The sequence below is a fragment of the Parambassis ranga genome, chromosome 13 (genome assembly GCF_900634625.1).
Source record: "Parambassis ranga chromosome 13, fParRan2.1, whole genome shotgun sequence".
Classification (NCBI taxonomy): Eukaryota; Metazoa; Chordata; class Actinopteri; family Ambassidae; genus Parambassis; species Parambassis ranga.
In genome coordinates, this window is record NC_041033.1 from 16,509,502 (window position 1) to 16,532,455 (window position 22,954).

At 42.9% G+C, this 22,954-nt stretch overlaps 1 protein-coding gene across 2 annotated transcripts; it reads right to left on the reverse strand.

Moving 5' to 3' along the window:
• Window positions 1-45: 45 nt before the first annotated feature.
• On the reverse strand, window positions 46-22,729 carry LOC114444351 (rho guanine nucleotide exchange factor 26-like). Of its 2 annotated transcripts, none has more exons than XM_028418823.1 (15): window positions 22,084-22,729; window positions 20,116-21,638; window positions 19,564-19,615; window positions 19,308-19,450; window positions 17,489-17,545; window positions 16,951-17,111; window positions 14,376-14,528; window positions 14,161-14,290; window positions 13,551-13,625; window positions 13,344-13,433; window positions 12,086-12,240; window positions 8,007-8,216; window positions 2,281-2,351; window positions 2,015-2,119; window positions 46-1,725 (listed from the first exon to the last, which is right to left on the reverse strand). In XM_028418823.1, the coding sequence occupies exons 2-15, from the start codon at window positions 21,562-21,564 to the stop codon at window positions 1,583-1,585; spliced, it is 2,994 nt and encodes a 997-aa protein (XP_028274624.1). In that variant the 5' UTR covers window positions 21,565-21,638; window positions 22,084-22,729; the 3' UTR covers window positions 46-1,582. The 2 variants fall into 2 exon arrangements, with proteins under 2 accessions (XP_028274624.1, XP_028274623.1); XM_028418822.1 differs by having other exon boundaries at window positions 14,161-14,293; window positions 22,084-22,727.
• Between the last annotated feature and the right edge of the window lie 225 nt (window positions 22,730-22,954).

The following is a 22,954-nucleotide window of genomic DNA, read 5'->3' on the forward strand; positions in this document are numbered from 1 at the left end:
AGACATCCATCATTTAAGCAATAATCTTTTATTAACAGTAGTTGATTAAAATATAGAGGTTTATTAAGCAAGCTGCTCCATTATAGATTTGTATTTACAAAAACATGCATGCTTTTACATATTTACATGTATGCAGAGGATTTACAATAGTTACAAGGAGTGGACATGATTGAAGCAGTTTCTGCTGATATGAGTGGTATCAAATTTTCCCTGAGTGCAAATGCAAAGCACGTCTCTTCAGAGTCTGGTACTTCTGGGTGCAGCTCTGCTTGTAAAGCCATACCTTGGTTTGTGTAGCTCAACAGTTGAGGTCGTCACTTGGGTTGGGCCCAGAGCAGTGGACTTGATAGATGGTGTTATCATCTCACTCTGACCAAGCCATTCATTTTCTTTGGCCAGGCAACACTAAAAAGATGACTCACACTGGACAATCACATTAAAAGCAGGGCCAGGCAGGGCAGCTCGTCTCTTCCGGTCTTACAATCCGCACATGAGAAATTAATTTTGGTTTCTGTATATTCACAAATATCAGTCCTAAAGAGGGTGTGTGTGTGTGCTGGCATTAAGTGTGTGCGATATTTCAGGATGTCCAAATCATTGAGTGGATGGAGAGAATAATGGTATTTGTGACACAATAGTACGATTCATGATGTGACATTAACTGGTGACAAATAGTAGGGTAGAGAACAGATACCTGGCCCTTGTGCTTAACCCATAGTTGTTATGTAAGGTTCTACCCCATTTAAACGACTAATTCTAATATAATCTGATTATTTTTTTCTATTTACACAAATTGCCAGAAGCTTCTGTCAAGTAGCACTTTTTTTCTGTATAAGCTCCACATACACCATCTTGTTTTTTGTTGGAAATATTGTCATAGTTTCAGATGCCGCTCATCTACACTAACCCACACACTGTAAAGAAGCTGCCAATCCCACCTCCCTGCCTTATTATCACAAACAGCATCTTAATAGTTTCATTTTTCCTGGCAAAGCTCCTAATCACAGGGCCCGGGCCTCATTAACAGAGCACACACCAAGCTGCTGTCAGTTTTGCACAGTTTGGTCTGCTTTACCTCCTACATTGTCACTGTACTCACTCATTGCATCACTTACACAGAAATATGTTCAGAAAACAACTTTTACAAATTTCACACCCAGCAGTTATGTAGCAAGCTGTGACTTTGACTGTGGGTGTGAAGTTTCTTTAACCAGCCCGGGGAATTAATCAGTGTGACAGATTCCACTGTCAAACCATCCCACCCACACAGGGACCAATCAGTAATTAAAGAAATATCTGTTCTTGTGCTCTGTTTGTTCTTAGCAGTCTTTGCTCTGAAACACACACAGCGTGACCGCTATTTAGTGGACTCTGAGCAGGAGTCTGAATTATTATCTCACTGTAAGGATCAAGCAGCCTCACACCTCCTGCTGCGGTCCATTTGGTCCCCAAAGGCAGGTCACTGATGCTGCTACTGAACTCATTTGTCTGAGTTCAACGCTTAAAAAGGGCAGGTCGCTGCTGTGTCAAAGGGTCGCTAACAGCTGGGGAAGCCCTCTCTGTGGGTTTAAGCAGCCAGTTTTCACACATTAGTCTCCAGCCCCTGCAGGCGGTCCAACCTCTGCATGTTGCGTTCAATGGTGGCCTGGCATGTGATTGGTTCAGCACACTCGGCTAAGAACCATCCCCTCTCTCCATCACGCAGTCGCTCGCCTTCATACCAGCCTGAAAGGAGAAACAGTATTTAGATGAAAACCAAAGAATGCACTTTTCTTTGATGCATCCTTTTCTTTAAGTCAGTTGCCATGGTAACCAAAGAGGGGTGTGACCTATGGCGCCTGTTTATTTGTTTATGTCTTCAAACGTATATCAGGCCCATTGTGTTAAGGAGAGCGTATAACGCATAATGAAGGGAGAGGAAGGTGGAGAATGAGAGGAATATTAAAAAGGGGACGAGTGAAGCTATAGAAAGGGAATAAGGTGAAATGATTAGCAGCGCTGAGTAGGGACTTACCGTCATCTACAGTTTGCGAGACCAGCACCACATCAGCCACCTGTAGAGACAGCTCATCAGGCTGCTTGGCTGTGTAAGTTCTGATCACTTCCACCTGCATGGCATCTGGAAATAAACACAAGTCCATAAAACATTTTAGCTTTAACTGGCTATAACAAGCCTGTTGTTTTTAAATCAATATGAGGGGAAAACAGTTTCACTAAATAACCACAAGGTGGTGCAATTGGTTAAAAAGAGACCTCAGGGCTTCATTTGTGGCAACTTACTGGTTCTGTCCTGGCTCTTGGTATTGTTGACGTTCTGGCCCAGAGCACTGATCCATCGAGCACGCTCATTCCTGAAAGGGAGATAATCAGTTATTTAAATCATTCTGAACAACATGAGGTCTGGTATTAACATTATAAAAATGGTGCTCAGCTCAGACTGTTTAAAAATGTATGCTGTCAGAACCAATAGAAACAGCAAATAAAAGCAGACTTGCAGGCACATAACCTTACAGCCTGCTGAGGAAAACAATGATTCTGTTGCCCAGAAAATCCCCCCCCGATCCTCCCCATCCGCATGTCAGCAAGAGAACAGAGGTGTGTTTTCAGTCGGAGAAGAAGCACAAAAGGCTGATTCTCAGAAGAGGACAGACCTGCTTTTGCTTTCTACTTGTCTCATGTGCGTTTCATGGGGAAAAAAAGTGGGGTGGGGTTGGACAGGTCAGATTCCACGAAACTTTATCTCTTATTCACCTGTTCTGAAGGATTTAGAGAGAGAGCGAGAGAGAGAGATAAAGGGGGTCAGGAAATGAGGCAGAGGGGGTTTGTTGGGGCTCTCTGTGACTCAGCACTGCTGATCTACATCATACACATGAACTAAACATGCACAGACTGAGAGCACTAGTTGTGTGGACCCTCATTATAAGGGCTTTAATAAGCAAGGCCTGTGAGTCAGACCTCATTAATGTGTTCCAATTGTGCTGATCTTTTTAAGTTCACAAAGGCTGTAAAACGTTGTGCTATGTCATCCCTCAATGGCTAACATGATAATGTGGACTCACAATAGACTGTTATAACCATTACTGTTGATGAAATCATTAACTCAAGGGGCCATCGGCGAGTGTATATATTCATACTGCAACATTATGTCTGGCACAGTTTGACCTTTGGATTAGAAAGATGCATTTTATAATCTCTACCAATACTTGTCATAGCAGTCAGGGACTTTCAGTGTGGTAAATAGCTCCACTTTCATTATTGAGTCATGTCCAAGTCCACTCTAGAGTTTGTTAACCATGGAACGCTCTGAGCTTTCTATTTCAGAGTCAGTTTAAACTCTAGAATAGCAACTGGCAGCATAATCAGAAGTTTACATCTTTAGAAAAATCCCACTCAGATATGAGTATGTTTGCTTTGTACCCATGCAGACTCCTCGCACTCCTGCACTCTACTTATGCTCCAACTCTTTGACTGTCTTAGTATAGGTAGAACATAATACTGCCAAGATGGCGATAGTCAAAGTCTTCCACTGGGTCTTAAAAGGGCTATTCAGCAAGCTATGGACGCTTTGTTTATACTTGTGGTGTTTTCACACTTGGTTCCTTTTAAAAGAACCAAACTCAGTCCTCTTCAAGTGGACCATGAATGGCGGAGAAGAACTTTGTTGCGGCAGTGTCTACTGCCAAGTTTTCCCCGGCTACGGTCATGTGACCAATCTATTGCAAGCGAAGGAAGGTTATAGTACAGTGAAAAAAAAAGCGAAGTAACCTGGTGCACTTTGTGTTCACAATGCACAGCTTAGGCTAACCTGAGGGGGTCAGTACGGTTTGTTTTAAAGGGGTCTGGGTACGGTTGGAGTGTTCACATATGTCATCAATCTGAGTTCGATTAGAGGGCTGAAAGGGACCAAGTGTGAAAACACCCTTACATCTGAATACAAGCTGCAATATACGAAAAATCAGTTGAGCAGATCATGTCATAACATGGTGAATTAGGACTTCATTAATTAGGTGAGCCCTGGCCTTTTTAAGACATGTTTTTAAACTTACTCAAGATAAAAGTTTATCCTAAAGGGAAAGCGCATGCCTGCTTTCTGCTCTGTGCTAAATGTACAAGTTCTTTACATTCATCTGAGCTGCTCTGTAGGAAAGGCAGCTGTTAGTTGTTGCTCTTGACAGCTGGACGTGCATGCCAACAGTCAGATACATGTGCACAATCATGACAGGTCGCCTTCTCATGCTAAAACAGCTGAAATTCTTCAATCATGAATGCACTACGTGTACATTCAGGGATTCAATGTATCGAGCACAGGCGCTAGCAGAGAACTGCATGTGTGTGTGAACCACACTTAATGGCTATCTGTGGACTGTGAGGTATGTACCAGAAGAGGTTTCAGGTGTGTGTTTATATGCAAGCATGTGAAGACTGCATATGCACACACAGCAGGTGCTTGCTCTCTTCTTCTGTAGGTGATTACAGGCCTGTACAGAATCAGTCTATTCATGGTAGGAGAGCAGCCCTCTGCCTTCAACCATTCATCCCAAAACAAGAGAATGCCAAGTATCATAAATCCATTGTCAGAGGTTCGTGTTTCACCTTTGAAAAGCAGAAAGACTCCACTGCTGCACTGTAAAGCCTCATTCATGCAAGCAGATAAAAGGCGACGACAGCTCTGACAACCTAAAATCACTGCCAGACCACCAGTTTTTATCTCATTTCAGTGTATTCTCTACCGCTTCCCCTCTTCTATCAATTTGTTTACTCTCAGTTCAGTCTCAGGATGATATTTAGGTGCCACTTCTCTGATCAAAACATTGGCAGATATTTTTGCCTGGGAAATTCCCACTCAGAGACAAAGACTCCCGCCATCAGCCACTTTAACTTTATCACATAAACGAATGCAAACAAGAGTCAGAAGGATCAAACACAATGCACCAGTTAGTAGTAGAGGCACAGCAGACTCTGGTGGCTGGGGCCAGTTACATAACCCGCGCTGCTTTGTGTTAAAGCTGCATATCTGACTAACAGAACTGTTTTGCTGCAGACTTCTGTGGCTGCTCTGTTCCACTAATAGAGAGGCACTATTCACTGACTGTGGACTGAATACAGGCATGCTGACATGAACACAGCAATCAAAAGGAAGAAGGCGCAGACAGTCCGATACCAGACACACAAATGGTCCTTGTGCCATCTCTAATCCAGCTGTCTGTGTGAATTCCTTATGTAATACACAACTGCTAAGGTCAAAGATCACATCATAAGAACTCTGCACACAGACACAGGTTAGAAAATGTCAGCAGGTACAAAAAAAAACAAATACAAGTTAAAGCAGAACCACAGCAGAGAAAGTCCATTCCCACAGTTTCATTTCCACAAAAAGACCCGCCTTTGGTCAGAATGTGAGGAATTTCACATTGAAACTAGACCTGAGCTAAATTTAGGGGAGAAGTGAACAATATAGACGACTACATACAGAAGTGCTGCTTGTTTTTGTCTAAGCAAAATGATGAAGACGCTGCTGCTGCTGCTGCTCTGACATTTATAAACAGAAATCATGCACACACCTGCATTTTTGTGGCTACCAGACTGTGACAGCAAGAACATTAGTGAATGAATTTGTGTAGAGTAGATTTTTAAATGACACGCTTATGTCTTGTTTTGCATAACACTTAGTGATTCAGCAGATTTTGTTATGCTCTACTTGATTAAAATGGTCGGATAGTTGGCCACTTAGTTGAGCAGAACAAAATTTTCAAATTGCTGTTTTATCATGTTTCTTAAAAAAGCTCTCAAAAGTGAGGATTTGCTTCATTTATTAGTTTTTATATTGAATAAATGTATTGAATATAATGCTAAAATATGCTGGTGATTTCAAAACTACAATTTATAAAATATTTTATGCTCAAAACAATAAATAATTTGTTAATAAAATAATCAACATATTAAATGAAAATGAGCAATTTGACAATTAAAAAAACAAAAATAATGGTGCCCTGTAAACCTTTATTTCATAGACTTAAATCTTTAATAACTGCCACTAATCTGCACTGAGTTTCAGTTATGATTCCCTCCACTGCAGCCTCTAAGAAATGGCCTTTACTTATCTGCCTGCTCTGCTTCATTTAACTCCTAAACAGGCTGAGTAATGTAACAACACTTCCATGTGTCATGTCGGGTTAGATCACTGAACTGGGATGAATGGATGGAGGAAGAGTAAAGTTATTCTCGGATCATCAAAAACAAAGAGCAGACGCTGCGCGGGGCGGCAAAGGAAGGACGCGGCGGAGTAAAGTAACAGCCAGAAGGGTGGAGGGATAGTCGTGGGAAACAGGCCACTTAGAAAGTGGATGTTGCTAGGCAACAACTTAAACAATGCCTAGTAACCACTCTCACAATGAACAGTTGCCAGGGTCCCCCACCATTCAGTACTACAGTGAGTTTAGTGCTGAGAGACCCACACACACACACACGCTCAGCCAAGAGCCCCAAATGCGCTTGGTGTCAAAGGAGGGAGTCTGGGGGTTTTCCATAAAAACTCACACTACACAGAGAAGGCGGATGGACCCAGACTCCACACCATGTGTACATGGCTACTATTATAAAGGCTCAGCAGGCAGCACATTGTAGTGATGTCACCAAAAGTGCCTACTATTCAGGCCGACAGCAGTCGCATTATTACTGCAGTCATTTTATCAGGCGATTCACTAGAAAATATGGCAGCAGCTAACATCAACACATCAGCACAGCTGTACAACAATGCTTTTAAGAGGAACCAGCAGGGCTGAAACAGTAGTCAGGGTCCCAAGTGCCCAATGCTGCAGTACCCTGAATGGTCACTTGAGGCTGACTGCAAAAGTGAGTCACTCCCCCAAAGCATCCAAGTTTACAGAACAAATAAACAAGTTCAAATTTTTAATAAAATCAAATATTTTAATTGAATTAAGGCTTTGAGTACAGGTGAGTGCTGATAGAGCACTTTTATGGGTTAAAACTTTTCACCTGCAAATAGAAAATCAGTGCAAGATGTAAACATTTGACTGATTCAACAAGCCTTCACATGTTGTGAGGCATTTTAAGCCAGTGATTCAATAACTACAGCAGGGAAAACTCAGCTTCTGTAATGAAAATGAAGGAGGAGGATGTCGAACGACACAGGAATGAGGGGGAACAGGAACTGTGCATAAGAAAACACTCCCTAACAAAGCTTTAGCTAACCTAAGTGTGAGTACATGTGCGTGCAAGAGCTGAAACTCCTAACGAGAACAAATAAGCCCTGTATGAAGCCCAATATATGGCAGATCCCTTTTGTTTGTGTGGGTTATATAATCTGAACACCCTCGCTTTTCACTCTATTTACTGTACAAAGAGAGAGATGGCAGTACAGGGCGGGCGAGGGTTTGAACTTCAACAACACGAACATTCACAATGTTCAGTCTAGTTTACTGTATTTCTACGTCTGATGCATCAGTAATCATTTACGCTGCGCATGCTAACACAGTTCAGTAAGCGCTGCTTTCCTTAGAACAGATGACTCGGCTGGAAGACACTCAAGTCAACAAAACAATTATCCAGTACAGCCGGTCTGTTTTATAGTACGACTGCAGACACAGAGTCAGGCTTTATTTCCTAGGTCGCGTAAACAACAACACCGTGATTCATTCTCTGTCTTGAGAATAGATGTAACAATATATCCCTGTGACTTGGTGCAAAAGGACACCATGAAATAAGAGCTGAGGACAGAGAGGGAACAGGATTTTACTTACTTACTCACTCCAGGTTTAAAGGTATAGTAACAGGACATAAAGGAAAGATAAAGAAGAGGAAATCTGACCGCAGCTTTTTCTCTTCCAGTGCCATTAAAACATAATAAGAGAAATGGAGACTGGACTCTTAGCTTATAAAACAAAATCATCCGAGTACCACCCATATGTATGTAAAAACATGCAGGAGTCTTCACTGTCGTTTGGTAAATGTGTAACTGAAATTTAAGTGTAACAAAAAGCACTTACAGCAATTCGGTTCCTAGGATCATGGGCACCTTTTCACCAGAGTGGTTGCTACGGAAACACAGTTGGAAGAGATGGTTGGCGCCGGCTTGCCGTGAGCTCAGCATGCTGGTGGTGCTTCTAACCGGCGACAGGTTGAGATCCTCGGGCTGGCAGGAACCCACCCAGATCTGATCCCTCAGAGCGTAGTCTATCACAGTGTAACTGTCCTCACTGACAAAGAGACAGAAGGACACCTTTAGTGATGGATTAGGAGTGTGACAGGTGTCATACATGTACCTGGTCCATCAAACATACGGTCAGACTGAATCTGAATTCAGATTCAGACAGATTCACTGCAAAACTAAAGGAAAATAAATGCGACAGTCCAATGTATTTAAAATCCTGAAAAGCATACTGAGTGGAAGGAAAATCAGATGTAGAAAAAAGAAATGGTATTTAAAAGTATTTTGATTCTTGGTATTCTAAGCAGAATCTGGGTTTTAACATTTAATTTGGACTTGTGATAAATTTCACTAAATATCTGTACTTTAACTCAGCGTCAAAGTCTGGATTAAGTGTAGTTCTTTCAAGTTTTGGTGAATGATAAAATAGATAGATAAATAAATGGATCATGATGCATTTATTTGTTTAGAAATGGCCTTAGCTTGGCAAGCAAGAAGGAAATGGAGATTAAGTATATTCCCTTGAAACCATCCTTTTAAGTTTCTAATTGCAGCTTGTGGTCACAGTGAGATGGGGGATTAGTACATGTGGCATTATCCAGTGGATAGTTACTTCCTATTTGCTAACACCTCTCTGCACTTCCTCTTTATTGGAGGCTGGGGACAGCAGCCTCTAATGTGATTGACTGGTGTACAATAGACAACAGTTGAACCTTGTTGAGAACCTTCCAACCATGACTGGGCTCTTCAACCACCTCACAGTTCATGTGTGTGTGGTGAAAGAGGACAGATCATGTGCAGTCCTGCTATCTTTGTCCTTACCATTAGATGTTACTCTCAAGCTTACAAGAGGCCGTCTAGTAGCTTGACTAACTTTTGGGTCAGGAAAAAAAAACACTGGACCTGGACTTTAGCTCCTGTTCTTCAGAGCTCTATGAAAACACACACATTTTTTTTCTCCACACAATCAGCTCCAGATGTTTCTGCTTAACTCTGTGAGTGTGTGTGTGTAAGCTTAGACATGGGGTCATGTAACGCTCAGGTAAAGTACTCATGGGAAATGTAGGTATATACTAAAGAAGCCAGTCGGCAGCTGATTTATTTAGGGACACGTCTCCGTCTGTCTTACGGCTTCTTGTTCGGACTTTAGACTGGCACATCACGTATGTGTTAATAATTCATGTGAAATTGATTCACATTTTGCAGTCTGAGTATCTGGAGCAAGATTGTTTTACAAAATTCAAGCTTTATTTTATTTTATTTTGAGCTTTGGGTATATTTAGCAATTACCCTATAAGAATAAATCTGCCATGAAAAGCATCTTGTAGGTTGACCGCTATGGGACCCTATTATTTATGTTTAAGAAAAAACACTAAATGATATCGTTCTGTCTTTTTTTGATCTACAAACATCATGCAGCATGTGAACTTCATGCCAAAATCCAAATGGGATCAAAAATATGTTCCATATGGTCCATCTAAGTGGAAACACTTGGTAAGGGATCGTAGTCGTGCCCATATTGGGAGCAGAAACAGGACTAATGGCTGTGGATCTACAAAAACATCACACGACAGTGTTTCTTAAAATGAAAAGGCAAAATAACAGCACCTCGGTCACATTTGAATACAAATCCCATCATAATCCTCAAGCAGACCAAAACTGCAAAAGAGGGTTCTACAACTAAATGTCACTTCATTTTAATACTGAATTCAAATACTTAGATGACTTCACTGAGGAGTCAAGTAAGAATGATTTTAATTTATTTAGCTGTAAGGTCCTCAGCCCTTTGCCTCCTGACAGTCTGACAGGTTAAATGCCTAGAATCCATTAACATGACACTGAGGAATCGGGTGGGTGGAGTGATCACATGCTTGTGAGGTGAGTTTTCTTTGCATGTGTGCATGAACCATATCGCTAAATAATACAGGAATGACAGAGGGAAACATGCGATATCCCATGATGAAATAAGAACAGAGGTGTCACCTTGTTGGTGTCTACTTGATGCCCTTCTCACCATAAACCAGCACACATCCTTGTAGCTATGAAAATCCCTCCAACATTAGAGATAACACAGGCATCTACTGCATGTTATCACTAATGTGCCAGCTGCCACCTTTCGAATGCACAACCAGTTCTTTAGCAAACAAGGACGTCTAACACAAATCCTGAGCGAGATATTGAGATAGGACTTCCAGTCAAGTATGCAAACAGACATGTGCACACACATACGGTCTGAGAGTGTTGAGACTGTGGCGTAGATAAACAAACAGAAATGAAAACGCATGACTCCTAAAAAGAAATTGAAAAAAAAAGAGTAAAGATGGAAACCTCAACAATAATGAATGTTTAGATGATGCCCAGCATTCACACGGAAAATGGGGGGAAGTGAAGATGAGAGAGAAGCCAGCTGGTGTGTTATATAAGTGTTCCTGTGAGCCAGAGTGCAGCAGATCAACACTTTCCCAATGCGTGACAATAGCCCCATCTGACAAAGGGTGGCTTTCCAATGGACGGCCCCATTTTGGATCCAGTTAGAAGTCAACACTGAGAGTTACGCTGTATTATTCTTTCCTTTCTGTGATCTTTGGAAGTCAGTCTATTGCAGAAACAGTGTAATATTCAGAAAATAGCCTCCTAACAAACTACACAGGCAAACACACACATTTGACCTCTTCTTCCCCTTCATATTAACACATATATTCTTCTACTCATTCTCAGGTAATAAGAGTTTTCTCTACTACGTAAGCGCAGTGGCTTCGCCCTTTTCACCTCCTCCTTCTGGTTTTGATAGTATCACTAAGCTCCTGAAAAACGAGACAACTGCAAGCTGAAAAATGATTCAGGCACATAGCATCACTCCAACACACACTCCAGGTCATAATAAGAAGGGGAAGAGTTATTATATAGCCTTATGTCTAGGAGAGTTTGTGACCTAGTGGTGCCTGGCTGGCCTTGTGTAGCCCAGTGTGTTTTTGTTTTGATTACTGTAGATGGAGTGCAGCAGTGTAGCGTGCCGCAGCAGGGCTTCGCTGCTCCCCGCGGTACAAACCAATATTATAACAGCTTCGTACACACGCACGAACACAAATACACACTCCGGATCCGGAGCACTCCCTTTACCCAAATCCTTCTTCCAAACACAGGCCTGACACCGCACACACTGCTGGAGTCTCCCATCCTGGGTAATATTCCCAGAAAAATATTATATGGAATGTTTCTTTTCCTTGTTTTTTTTTTTCATGATTCTCAGGAATTCTAAGTCTGCAAGTGGCGGGACAATCAGTTCCAGACACAGAGGGAGATGGACGGAAAGCCTTTTTTTCTTTTTTTCCTTTCTTGTTTTTTTGGCATGTGCACACCCACATTACACAGGCTGAAATGAAAACCACATCATTTCAAGGAAGTCGTCTTTAGGGCTTGTTTCATGGCATCGGTTAAAACTGGTGGAAACAGAGGCTGGGGTAAGCAGAATCACTGACAGGGGTGGACACTAACCAGGTCTGCTAGCTCCAGGTGATTCAGGTTTCAGCATGAATCAGGTCCTGGTAACCTGTTCAGATCAGCGAACACACTCTCGCATAGATACTGATCTCATATATCTTTTTAGAAATCTTCCTCAAGACACACTTGTTGTTTTCCTTGTATTTATATATATATTTCACTTTCCTTTCAGCAAAACAATAACTATTTAAATTTTATATTTCCCAGAAGAAGCTTAAACACAACAATGAAGAACACACAATTACAGTTTGTTCCCAGGCCAGAGTCACACGCAGTGAAAACCAAAGGATTATGGTGACACTTTCACCCTCAACATATCAGAACAAGTGAATTAATAACAAAATCCTGCTCACCAACGCCACACTCACGCCAGCTAAATTAAAGCCGAGGCCTTTATGGACTATCCCACAGACTCACCTCTTCTTCTTGGTAACGATGAGGACGTCATTGAAGAGAAGGAGATAGACCTGTTGCCGTGACATCCGCTTGAATAGGATACCGTTGTCCTCCACAAACGCAGTCAGCTCCCCTCTCTTTACCATCCACCTGGAGGAAGAGACCAAGGGGAACGGCTGGAGGAAACAAAAGAATGAAAAATATGATAAGCAGGAGAAGGCAAACGAATGCAACAATGACATGTTAAAATGTCTGTAACATCAGGGCTGTCAGGAAATGTGAAATCATGGTTTGAGTGCATGCATGAACAGCTGGCAATGCAGGAGGAGAATATGTTCACCAGACATCTGTGAATCCCAAATGTGACAACAGCTCTTTCCCACACTACTTAGACACACTTGAGCCTGCCAAGCCTTCTGTGCGTTATCTGGGTACGTACTTTCCAAGTGAGTGGGTACTGTTTGTGTTACCATGTCTACCAGGCATGCCGATTTATGTTTCTGATGGTGGGTGCTCGCCGTGCTTGCATGACTTTTTGCTATTTTGACGTGTGTGCACTCATGCACACACAGTCTACACACTGTCAGTGTCGGGTTGGTGGATATTTTGTTATTTTTATCACAAATTTGTCAGATTTGTTGGCTAAATATATTCTATACTAGTTTTATCAGCAAGTTGCCGTCCAGTCTTTTCAGCAGTTTATTTGACATCGCGATGCATTGATAGGTAGCGGGGGAATCGTCGCCTATGGTGTCTACGTGTGTGTTCATGTTAGGTACATGTTTTAAAAAATCCACAAAGTCACCAGTTTACGTAGCTTAGTATAACGATACTCAACACTGAGCAGGACAGGCTCAGAGTTCTGCTGGTTACAAATCTAAACTATAAACTATACTATAACTCTGAACTCTAGACTATTGTTTGTTGTTAAAGGACACATGAGAGTGGTATCTCTGGTCTTTTTTAAAAGAGTTTCATGACAATGACACCACTGTGCTCTTAAATGCATTGTATTCAAAGGCCTCTGTGTATCTTAGCAACTTGAGCGCATGAATTTCAGCATCTCATAACATGACGACTGTTATATTGCGAAGGTTAACTTTGCCCTAATGGAAACAACATATCACCAGTTTTTTTTTAATCATATTAGACATTTGTAGGAAATAACATCTTTAAAAACACCAGAACTGTTGAGACCTTATATTGACCTTTGACCCCTAAACTCAGCTCATTCCAAGTCGACATCACAGTGTGATTAATACCACAACATGTTTCATACCTTGATCTTGAACTCCAGCTGTGAGTTGATGGTGTACATCATTTCTGTTCTCTCCATTGTGCGAGCTCCTTCATTACACTTTCTTACCACCTGCTCACACACAAACACACACACACACAAGTGCTAAGAAATACTGAAAATTTGACTGCTAAATTATCTGCATTTACAATACTGAAAATCAACAACAAACCACATGATTGAACTGACCTTGCTGACTGCTTGCAAAGCTTTCTTACACTCTTCATATCGTGCAGAATCCTTGGGCGTCTTCTGACAAATTGTCTGTTACACAAGGACACACATTTATATTTATATTTTTACAATAAAAACATAGAAAATACATTTACCACAACTCATTGCACCCATATACACCACACAGCACCAGCAGCCTGATAAATTATGGAAGCTGTGGGAAGAATTGAAATAAAAGCAAACTTTCTCAGGATCCACAACCCTTTGAGTGTACATGCATAAACCTCAGAGTCCCATGGGAGAGGGACACTGACGGAAAGAAGCAAGGGGGGAGGGGGAGAGAGAGATAGAGGGGGAGAGAGAGATAAAAGTAGAACAAGGGAAAGGAAGGGAGTGGAGACAGAATACTGTGCTACAGAAGGCACAAAAGAGAAGAAGAAAAAAATGTTAACAGGAGGATGTTTAATTAGTTAAGATTCATGTGAGGTCACACAAACATCTCTGAGGTCAGAACACACCCTGTGTGGATTCAGTGAGGGCAGTACGAATAAACAAACTGGTTGTGTAAGAGTCAGAGTCTTGTAATTCCAAAGCCTGTGCTACTGTATGTCTTCAGTGGACTCACATCCATCAGCAGAGGCAGGCGAGTGATCCTCTGCATGGGCAGAATGAGGAAGGAGATCATAGGGAGGTTCCTGCAGTCTGGGTGGCCCTCTATCCTGGTGAGTACCTCCTTAAAAGCTGGATTTTTGGAGCTGCTGGAGTGAGAAGGCAGACTGTGTGAGAGGATGGTGATAAGAGCATGTGCTCGTGTGTGTGTTTGTCTGCTCGGGCACTCACACCAGCTTCTGCAGGGTCCTCTGCTGATAGACCTCATTGGAGCAGTACGTGATGTAAGGATCAAAGTTGGACTGAGCGTGCCTGCAAACAATGTCGCTGATGTCATCGATCACTATGTTCTGTTGGTGTCTTTCCTCCAGCTCCTTAAAGAACCTAAGTGGAAGACAAACAAAAAAATGTTAGTGTGCCAAGGATTCACCATGCATGGCAGCAGCGTGATGAGGAATCCCCTGCTGAGGAAAGCATAGGAAACAGTGACAGACACAAAGTCAAGAAGGTGAGAAGCACCGCCGACACTTCTACACTTAAAATAGACGTAGACTACCATTAACCATAACAGAGGCTTTTCCTCTTCCTGTGCACCAACAGATGGCCTGTTCTAATGGCACGTCACACGTCCGACTTCCAGAGAATCAAGGTGACAAACAGGAAACTGCTGCACAGACACAGGACACTGACCTTGACCGGTTGGATCAGGTCTGAGCTCATCTGCCAAAGCACCTATGGAGCCTGTACCCAGCCTCATCTCTCTACACACACACACACACACACACTCTGCTAGTACTATCTATAGGAAAGAATGCTTCTTGTGACCCTGTACTCTTTGAACTATAGCCTTTCCAATAGGGGCATGAGCACACAAGATAACACACATACACACACACGTTGCCCCTGCCTCCTGGCCCACGTCCTGATGGTATACTGTTTTTACAGGTCAAGGCTGCTCTCCTTCCTGAGGCTAAACTTATTGACCCCAGTAACAACAGGCTGTCATGAGGGAAGAGGTCAAGGTAGTGAAGTTAAATCAGGATGATGGAGAAAAAAAAAGGAAATGGCAAAAAGTAGGTCTTGTTAGGGACAAGTATGTGGCTGGAATTATAGATTGCACCATACAGGAAGAATGTCATATCCTGAGGAGCAAATGAAATACAATCAGCAGCACACCTGCAAATAACATCATCATCAGAGTGAGAGACTAAAGTCGGTGCCTGGCTATCTTCCCATTTCAAGTAAAAAACATCTTGTTTAACCAGTGCTACAGGCCGCTCTGTGTCTTTGGGTCTACGATCTATGAGGAGGGTGTGGTTACTCATCACTGTATGTGGTCTGTGTATCGGCATGAGAAAGCAGGAGTGAAGTGTGTAGCAACATGTCTAAACACAGAATGGAATTGTTACAAATACTACCATTTACACACAAAAGGGCCAAAAGGTATTCAGAAACGTAACACATGCACACACGCACACACACACACACACAGGCTTTTCAGACCTGCATTTTTAGCCCCAGGAGAACGAACACCCTTGGTGACATGAAAAAGGATATAACTATACCCCATTTCACGCCTGGATTTATTAACCCTGATTTTACTGCCCACCCCGGGTTAGAAGCTCACACTTCAGAATTGGAGGCCAGAGTGAACACTCATTGGTTTCGACTTGACAAGTCTATACCCTAATCTTGTGAAAAATGCCTGAGAACTAATGTCACATCTTAAATTGACTTTGCACACAAAGCAGAAAAAAACGTGTGGCTGTGAGGCTGGATTTTTTTCCTGTCAATCATTGTAAAAAAAAAAAAAAAAAAAAAGAGAGAGAGAGAGAGAAAAGAAAGAAAAGAGTTCTGCTGAGTAATTGCTGAGGCAGCACAGATTTCAAAAGTCTCTGCTTTCATGGCCTCGGTGTATTCGTTTATAGGCTCCTTCTCCACCTGGCCAGAAATATCATTAACCGCTGCACCATAAAATAATGATGGACAGGTAAACTCAAGGGGCTTGTTGCAGACATTTTTGGCTATTGTACCTTTGAAAAATAAAAACCATCCAGCGTGTTTTGAGTGCTCTCAAGCAGAGAGGTGCACTTATTTTAACAACCATTATTAGGTGGAATTGTTCTTTTGTTCTTTGTTATTTCACTCAGCTTGCCCTTCACTTCATCCCTGGCTCTGTTTTCTGTCTATCAACGTGTAGTCTCAATCACACCGAAGCCCAGCGCAGCCTAGACACAATCCCTCCCCAAACTGAAAACAACTCTGAGGGTAGAAGAACAGCTCAGAGATTAGCAGCAACATACAGTAAATAGTGTTTAGAGGCACACCTGGCATGGAATGACTGACGTCTAACAACTGTGTTAAATAAGATAATCATCCAGCTCATCAGTCGAAAACAGAAACCACAAAGGGTAGCCTGAAAACCAACACAACTAATTCCACAGTAAAGTCCTACAACAACACACAGATGAAATTACAAAACAAAGAACAAGTGATTGATAACTTTGTGGCCTAGGTAGTCCATCTTGCCATCACCACCACACAAACTGAGCGTTTCCACTGTTCCTAATATTCTAGTTCTGGTTGGGAGTGATGGACCCCCCCAAACTCATCCAGTGTTACAAATTCTTGGAGAAAGATCCAACTCAAAAACAGCAGATAAGCCCTTTGACATGAAATCACTTCTTATCCTGCCCAAAGAGTTTCATGACCCGTGCCCAAGTGCACCCACAGACCTGCATGTGTTCATATGTATTCTTCCCCATTATATATTAGGAAACAACACACAGCACACCCGCTCACGTACTTTTTGCTTGCCTCACACACATCGGTGATGTTGGAAAACAGGTGGTGGTGTTCGGTCTTGGTCATGGCCTCACTGAGTTCTGCAGAGTTCTTGAACATGCGGATCAGGATCTCCAGACTGTGTAGATAGGAATGCTCTGACGAGATGACCTCAAAAATGGCCTGAGAGGAAAAGAGGCAGGAAAGAGACATGAAGGGAGGACATACAGGGGGGGGCCTGATTCACTCAGATGATCTGTGGGTGAGGGTGGACTTTGTCATGAACATATTTGACATACCTGCAGGCTTCAGTCATGTTTGGAATGTTATTAAACAAAACCATTTAAAGTACTTATGACTCAGTCTTGTCTTTCTTAATGTAACTTGTGTAATTATTTGTCATGTGGCTTTTTTTTCTCTGCTTTGACTTTAACACCCCTTGATGCTTGTTTCCTATTTTGCTCCTTTAATGGACTTTTTAATAGAGACCAAATGGACAGCTGTGATCCCTCAGCCTTCACTAACTACTAACTCGCTCATGGGAAAATGCTGAATCCTACCTCCTGTCTTTTGCGATCCTCCTGACTCATCTGGTTAGACAGGCCACTTTTCTTTACCTATAAAATAACAAGCAAAGAAACAAAACAACATTAAAAAAATCACAAAGTCATGCTTGTTTGACCACTACACTCAGGCGGTAATTTGCATTTATAGTATGGGTGTGTGCTGCTGCAGTTTTTATGCATGTGACACAAAAAGAAAGGAGCACTTTGCATACCACATTGTGAATAGGTATAGCCAAATAAGTCCGTGTACCAAATGAGGAAAAGAAAGACCTTCGCTGAATAAAGACGCAAGGGGCGAGTATGGGAAAAGGAAATTTGTTGTAGCAAAAGAACTCCAAAAAGTAAATGGGCAGCTCTTGTTGATGTGTAATTTGGCCTTAAGAAAGAAAAGCATGTGAAAGAGAAAGTGTGTCAGTGTGTGGCTGGTGAGTTTTGGTCTCCAGATATTTGAATAAAGACAGACACAAAGCAATGTTTTAGAAAGAACTGGGTGTGGAGTGCTATTGAATTAATCAGCTTGTGGCTTAGAGTGAATGTAAGGTTGAGTAAAAAAACAACATGCCTTCCTCTCACGTTTCACTAAATATAACCAAAATGACCTGGAGCACATTATACTTTACCACACAAGCTGACATTTTACCTCTTACTTCCACTAGATCCTCATCCCATTTTTTTTTGTCTTTTAAGGGACAAGGAAGTGATACTGATTCTGGATAGGCGGGAGTATCTGCCCCGCAGTCTTCAGCAAACAGTGGTAACAAACAAACCTGCAGCAGATCAAACGTCTCCTGTAGTTCTTTCAGTTTTATTATTCTTACTTTCTCCTCTGCCAAATCTCCATTCCTCTGTATCAGCAAAGGTTTTAGTGTACCGTAGCGTGGTGCCAGCTGACCCTGCTTTGCACTTTGGCTGGGTGTAACACGATTGAATATGTATCATTATTCAGAGGCAAAGTTCTTTCCTGAGGCTTGAATTATGTCTGTGTTTTAAGCTGAACAAAACAAGCAAAACTCAAGCAGGTGTTAGCTCCAGGACAGAAACTACATTTAGTATTCTTGTACAACATTGGGACGTGACATTTCATCAAACTCTACAGGTCTGTTAAAAAACAAAAACAAAAAACAGGAGGTCACATGATGAGAACTTGTACATCTGGTTCTTGGCAGCACCGTGACAGCATTTGCTGCATACTCCTGGTCAATTCCTCTATACATCTTTCTAACACACACCGGGTCCTTTCTAGTTTCAGTCTGATTTCTTATTCATTAGAGGCTGTGTGCACGAAACACTGAAACTGAAATAATTCAGATCCAATCATATCTGCCTCACTCTCAGCTATGGGTTGTAAACAGATGGGAATGCCTTTAGTAGTAAACTAAATTAGCGCATCTCCTTCCAATGTATTCTTCTGCCCCTCCATTCCAATCCCTAACTATATTATGCAATGCGAAGCCACCACACATCTCCCAAGTGGCAACATTTTGAGCATATTTGCAGTGTGACGAGCGCGCAGAGTTTGCCAACGCGCTGGCATTAGGCCCAGCAGTGCTTCCAAAACTTCCTGTGGATTTGGCTGACTGACTGTCTGTCTGTCTGCCTGAGTCCTACAAGAACTGCTCCTGTGCTCCCGGATAAACGGAGTGAAGGGCAGAGGAAAGCAGAAACAGTGGGAGGATGGGGATGGACCGTGGCCAAACTGGATATGACAGCATTCTTCAGAGTGCTAGCATTCCAAGACTGTACAGCACTGCTGCACAAGATGCAGAGAAGAGGACGAGCAACTGTCTGTGTGTGTGTGTGTGTTTAGTCTAACCACGCTGAGCTGGCTCCAGGAGGTACGTATGGGTCTGTACTGCACCACGATTCCGTTATCAGGTTTGGCTTCTCCAGAATCAGCATCCTCATCTGAGTCATTATGCAAGGCCTTCTCTTGGTAGTTCTGGTACAGCTCCTCCTCTAAACACAAGGATTTATTTGACGGAAAAAGCCATTATTATTATGTTTAAAAAAAGGGATGGTGAATGAAGGGAAATAATCTGGAAAAAACAAAACAGATTGGTGTTTCTCACCCTCACTGTCAAATGTCCGCTGAGAGGTCAAAATCTTCTTCTTATCGGGACTCTGAAAAAGAAACACACACATGTGGCAAATCAAAACACCAAGTAGGCACATAGAGGTAGCGGACTTGTGTACATCTTGTGCCATCTGTCCATGACCTGCCCGTGACCTCATTCATTGACCCCCGTCTAATTACAGTCAGTGTGTATTTAAGTGTGTATGTGTGGGCACAGTGTCACATTACGTCATGTCTTCTAACAACCATGTTAATTGTTCCCTTGTAAGGCCTTGTCCTCACTTCTACTGCTGCTGCTAAGCTGTCTCCACAATACTCTGCCTGTGCTGTAATTTCACAATTTGGACTTTAACCCCCCCTCCAATAATGAAAAGTCCATGTCCAAGCAATCCTTGTGCTCAAATCAAATAAAATCCCATCAGACGGATAGTGATTAACTGAGTCCAGACATTTTAATCTGATACAGAAAAACAAAAACAAAAAAATAACATTTCAGGCAATTTAAGACCAGTTCAGTGTGGATTCTATTACGAATAAATGTACTCACCTTGTTTTTCACATTTCCTTTTGGCTTCTCTGTCCCTGGGCTAGAAGGCTTTGAAATCCTGGGGCTCCCAGAGTTTGGTGTCCCTGGGCTCTTCGGCTTGGCTGTTCTAGGGCTGGTGGGGCTTGCAATAGCAGTAGCAGGACTTGATGGGCTACTTGGCGAACCGGGATTATCCATATCTAGCCCTTTGATGACAGGCTGGGACAGCCGATGGGCCTTGAGATCTACTGATGGGACCTCTCCACTCACAACTGCCCTTCTGTAGGAAGTGCTCCTCAAACCTCTCCTCAGTGTTCCCGGGCTCTCGCTTTCCCCATCTCCCCCCTCACCATGGCCCCCTCCTGTGGAAAAGTAGGATCCTGATTCCACCATGCTGAGGGCTTTCACCGACCGTTTGGTATTATCCAACCCCAGCAGCCCTGCCAGTCCTTGGCTTTGTGTTCCAGAGGGAGATGGCTTGCTCTGCCGACTATCACATGCTAAACCTTTGGGGATGAGCTGCTGGGTGCCCATCTTTAGGGCAGCTGGGCTGTTGGTGCTGAGAACAATGGAGGGAGAGGGGGAGATAGCTGGAGAAAGTGATGGTGAGGGTGAGGTGGAGGAGATGGACGAAGATGAAGAGGCATGTCTGGTGTCCTGTGAGGATGCAGGTGAGGATGTCTGAGACTGTCTGAGCGATGGGTGCCCCCTGTCTGCTGGTGATGGGGAGCGTGGGGTCGGGGGGTCAGAGGAGTTTAAGGAGGAGAGCGAGGGGATGCTGGAGGTGGAGCTGTGGGAGGGGGTGACTGTACGGCGGCATGGGGGAGAGGAGCTGGATGTGGATGAGAGAGAGGACCGTTCAGAGTGGTTGTAGTTGTTGTTGGGAGTGTGTGGAGACAGGACAGGCGAGGAAGCGTTAACCTGAGCTCGATTCGAAGGTGAATTTGTAACAAACGCTATCTGATCTTTCTGTGAGCTCAGACTGAACAGACTGGATGTGCGTTTCTGGGGGTCCTGGAGATGCTTTTCAGTCCATACTGTCTCCCCGTTACTGGTTGTCCCCCTGTGACAGTCTCCATTATACACTCTATTGTCCAGTGAAGCGGATCGGTTATCCTCAGACCTAAATTTGGACAGTGAGAATCGTCCATTGGAGAGGTGACCGATGCTGATGCTTCGGACCACTCTGGTTTTCTTTGAAGGTTTGTGGAGGACATGCTTTAACATCACAGTGTTCCTTCCCACACACTGAGGCGCTACCACCAGCCTCTCAGCAGGCTGGCTCAACGTGAAGGCACATTTGTTGTCCTCCACAGGGAAGTCTGTTGTCATGACCCCATTTAGGTGGTAACTGAGGGGTCTGGGCTTGGGTTTGCTTACATCCTGGATGTTTTTACTGTTGTCTGTGCGTCGTTTCCACAGAGGCATGATGTTATTATTAGACAAATCTACATCATTGCCAATATCCATGGTTGTAAAATGTCTTCTTCACTATCTGTGCCCAAACCTGTAGGTCACAGCCCTGCGGTGATGTTATCTCACCCCTGAAGATAAACAAGAGAGGGAAACCAATCAGTAATCAGAGTTTAGTGCAGTGTCCAAATTCCCAAAGTTTACTCATTAACAGGGATTCAATGCAGATAGTGGCAGCTCAACTTAAGAAAGACCCAGGGGGAAAGTGCCAACAGAGAGCAAGCTGGTGAAGACAGTTGATGGTCCCTTTGTGTTTCCTGTGGTGAAATGCCCTAATTACAAACACAAAGCTGCGAGCAATATCACAGGAGAGAAACAATAGGAAGGGGGCAACAGTGAACATATAGAAACAACACATAGAAACAAAGTGTATTGTTTTTATGACCTAAGATTTTTAGCTTAACTTGGTTCTGTTTGTGCGCATCGTACAAAAATCAGAAAACGAACAGGCGCCCTGTGAATCACATGTAGCAGAAGAAAGTTTTTCAGCAGGTTCTTTTTTTGAGAACAACTTACCACTACTCAGCGGATCGGCTGCAGAATGCACTCATTGTACCTGCGCTGTCGGAAAACAAAATTCCTTTGAAGAAAAAAAAATTAAAACGCTTCCAGCATGATGTCGAAAGCAAAGGAAGTTCCTGAACCGGAGTTGGCGATCCAACTGGAAACTCGTTCACGCGTCTGAAACACAGCTGAGTGCGCTCAGGAGTTTCTATGACCAAGGAGGGAAGGAGGGAGGGAGGGACCTGGAGGAGCTCAGAGAGAGAGAGAGAGAGAGAGAGAGAGCGCTCCCAAGTTCACAGGAACACACCTCCGGTAGCAGTTACCGCACCAGGCTGCGCATCAAAGTGAATTTCCGAGAAGAAGAAGTCACAATGTGGCCCATATGACTATAGCACATGCCAGGACCAAGCCAAGTGTGCCAAAGTTTGCCAGCAAAGTCTATGCTATGTAGGGACATAGGGACATTGAACATATATAAGTAATCATTACAATATGATCATTTTCCTCCACTTGTATAGGGATTTTACACACTAAAATTGAAGTGAGATGCTTCCAAATATGATCATATTTTAACCAAGTCTTCATTCATCAATTAGCCTAACTTCATTCTTTCTAATGCCCAATGGTCCCCTTCAATGAGAACTCCGCAGCACTAATTTAATATATTTAGTTACAGGTGTTGCGCACTGATCTACAGCATGGTTGAACTGTTGCTGTCGCGCGCCATCTGGTGTTGTGAAGTGAAATTGCAACAGAGCTGTAATGAAATAAGAAAAAACATAGAAGTTAACGCATTATATTAGTACAAAGATAAGTGCACTTGGAATCATAACTATAGGCTATCATTATTTTCTGTCCTAATTCACAGATTCATGGTGAGTCT

Bases quoted from the DNA above. Each gene is read 5' to 3' on its own strand.
- LOC114444351 (XM_028418822.1), bottom strand. From the start codon at position 21,564: ATGGATATTGGCAATGATGTAGATTTGTCTAATAATAACATCATGCCT. The intron at 19,616-20,115 runs GTGAGTACATTT...TTTCTTTTTCAG, and splicing joins AAGGAAATGTGAAAAACAAG to AGTCCCGATAAGAAGAAGAT. The intron at 17,546-19,307 runs GTTAGACTAAAC...GTTATTTTATAG, and splicing joins CCTGGAGCCAGCTCAGCGTG to GTAAAGAAAAGTGGCCTGTC.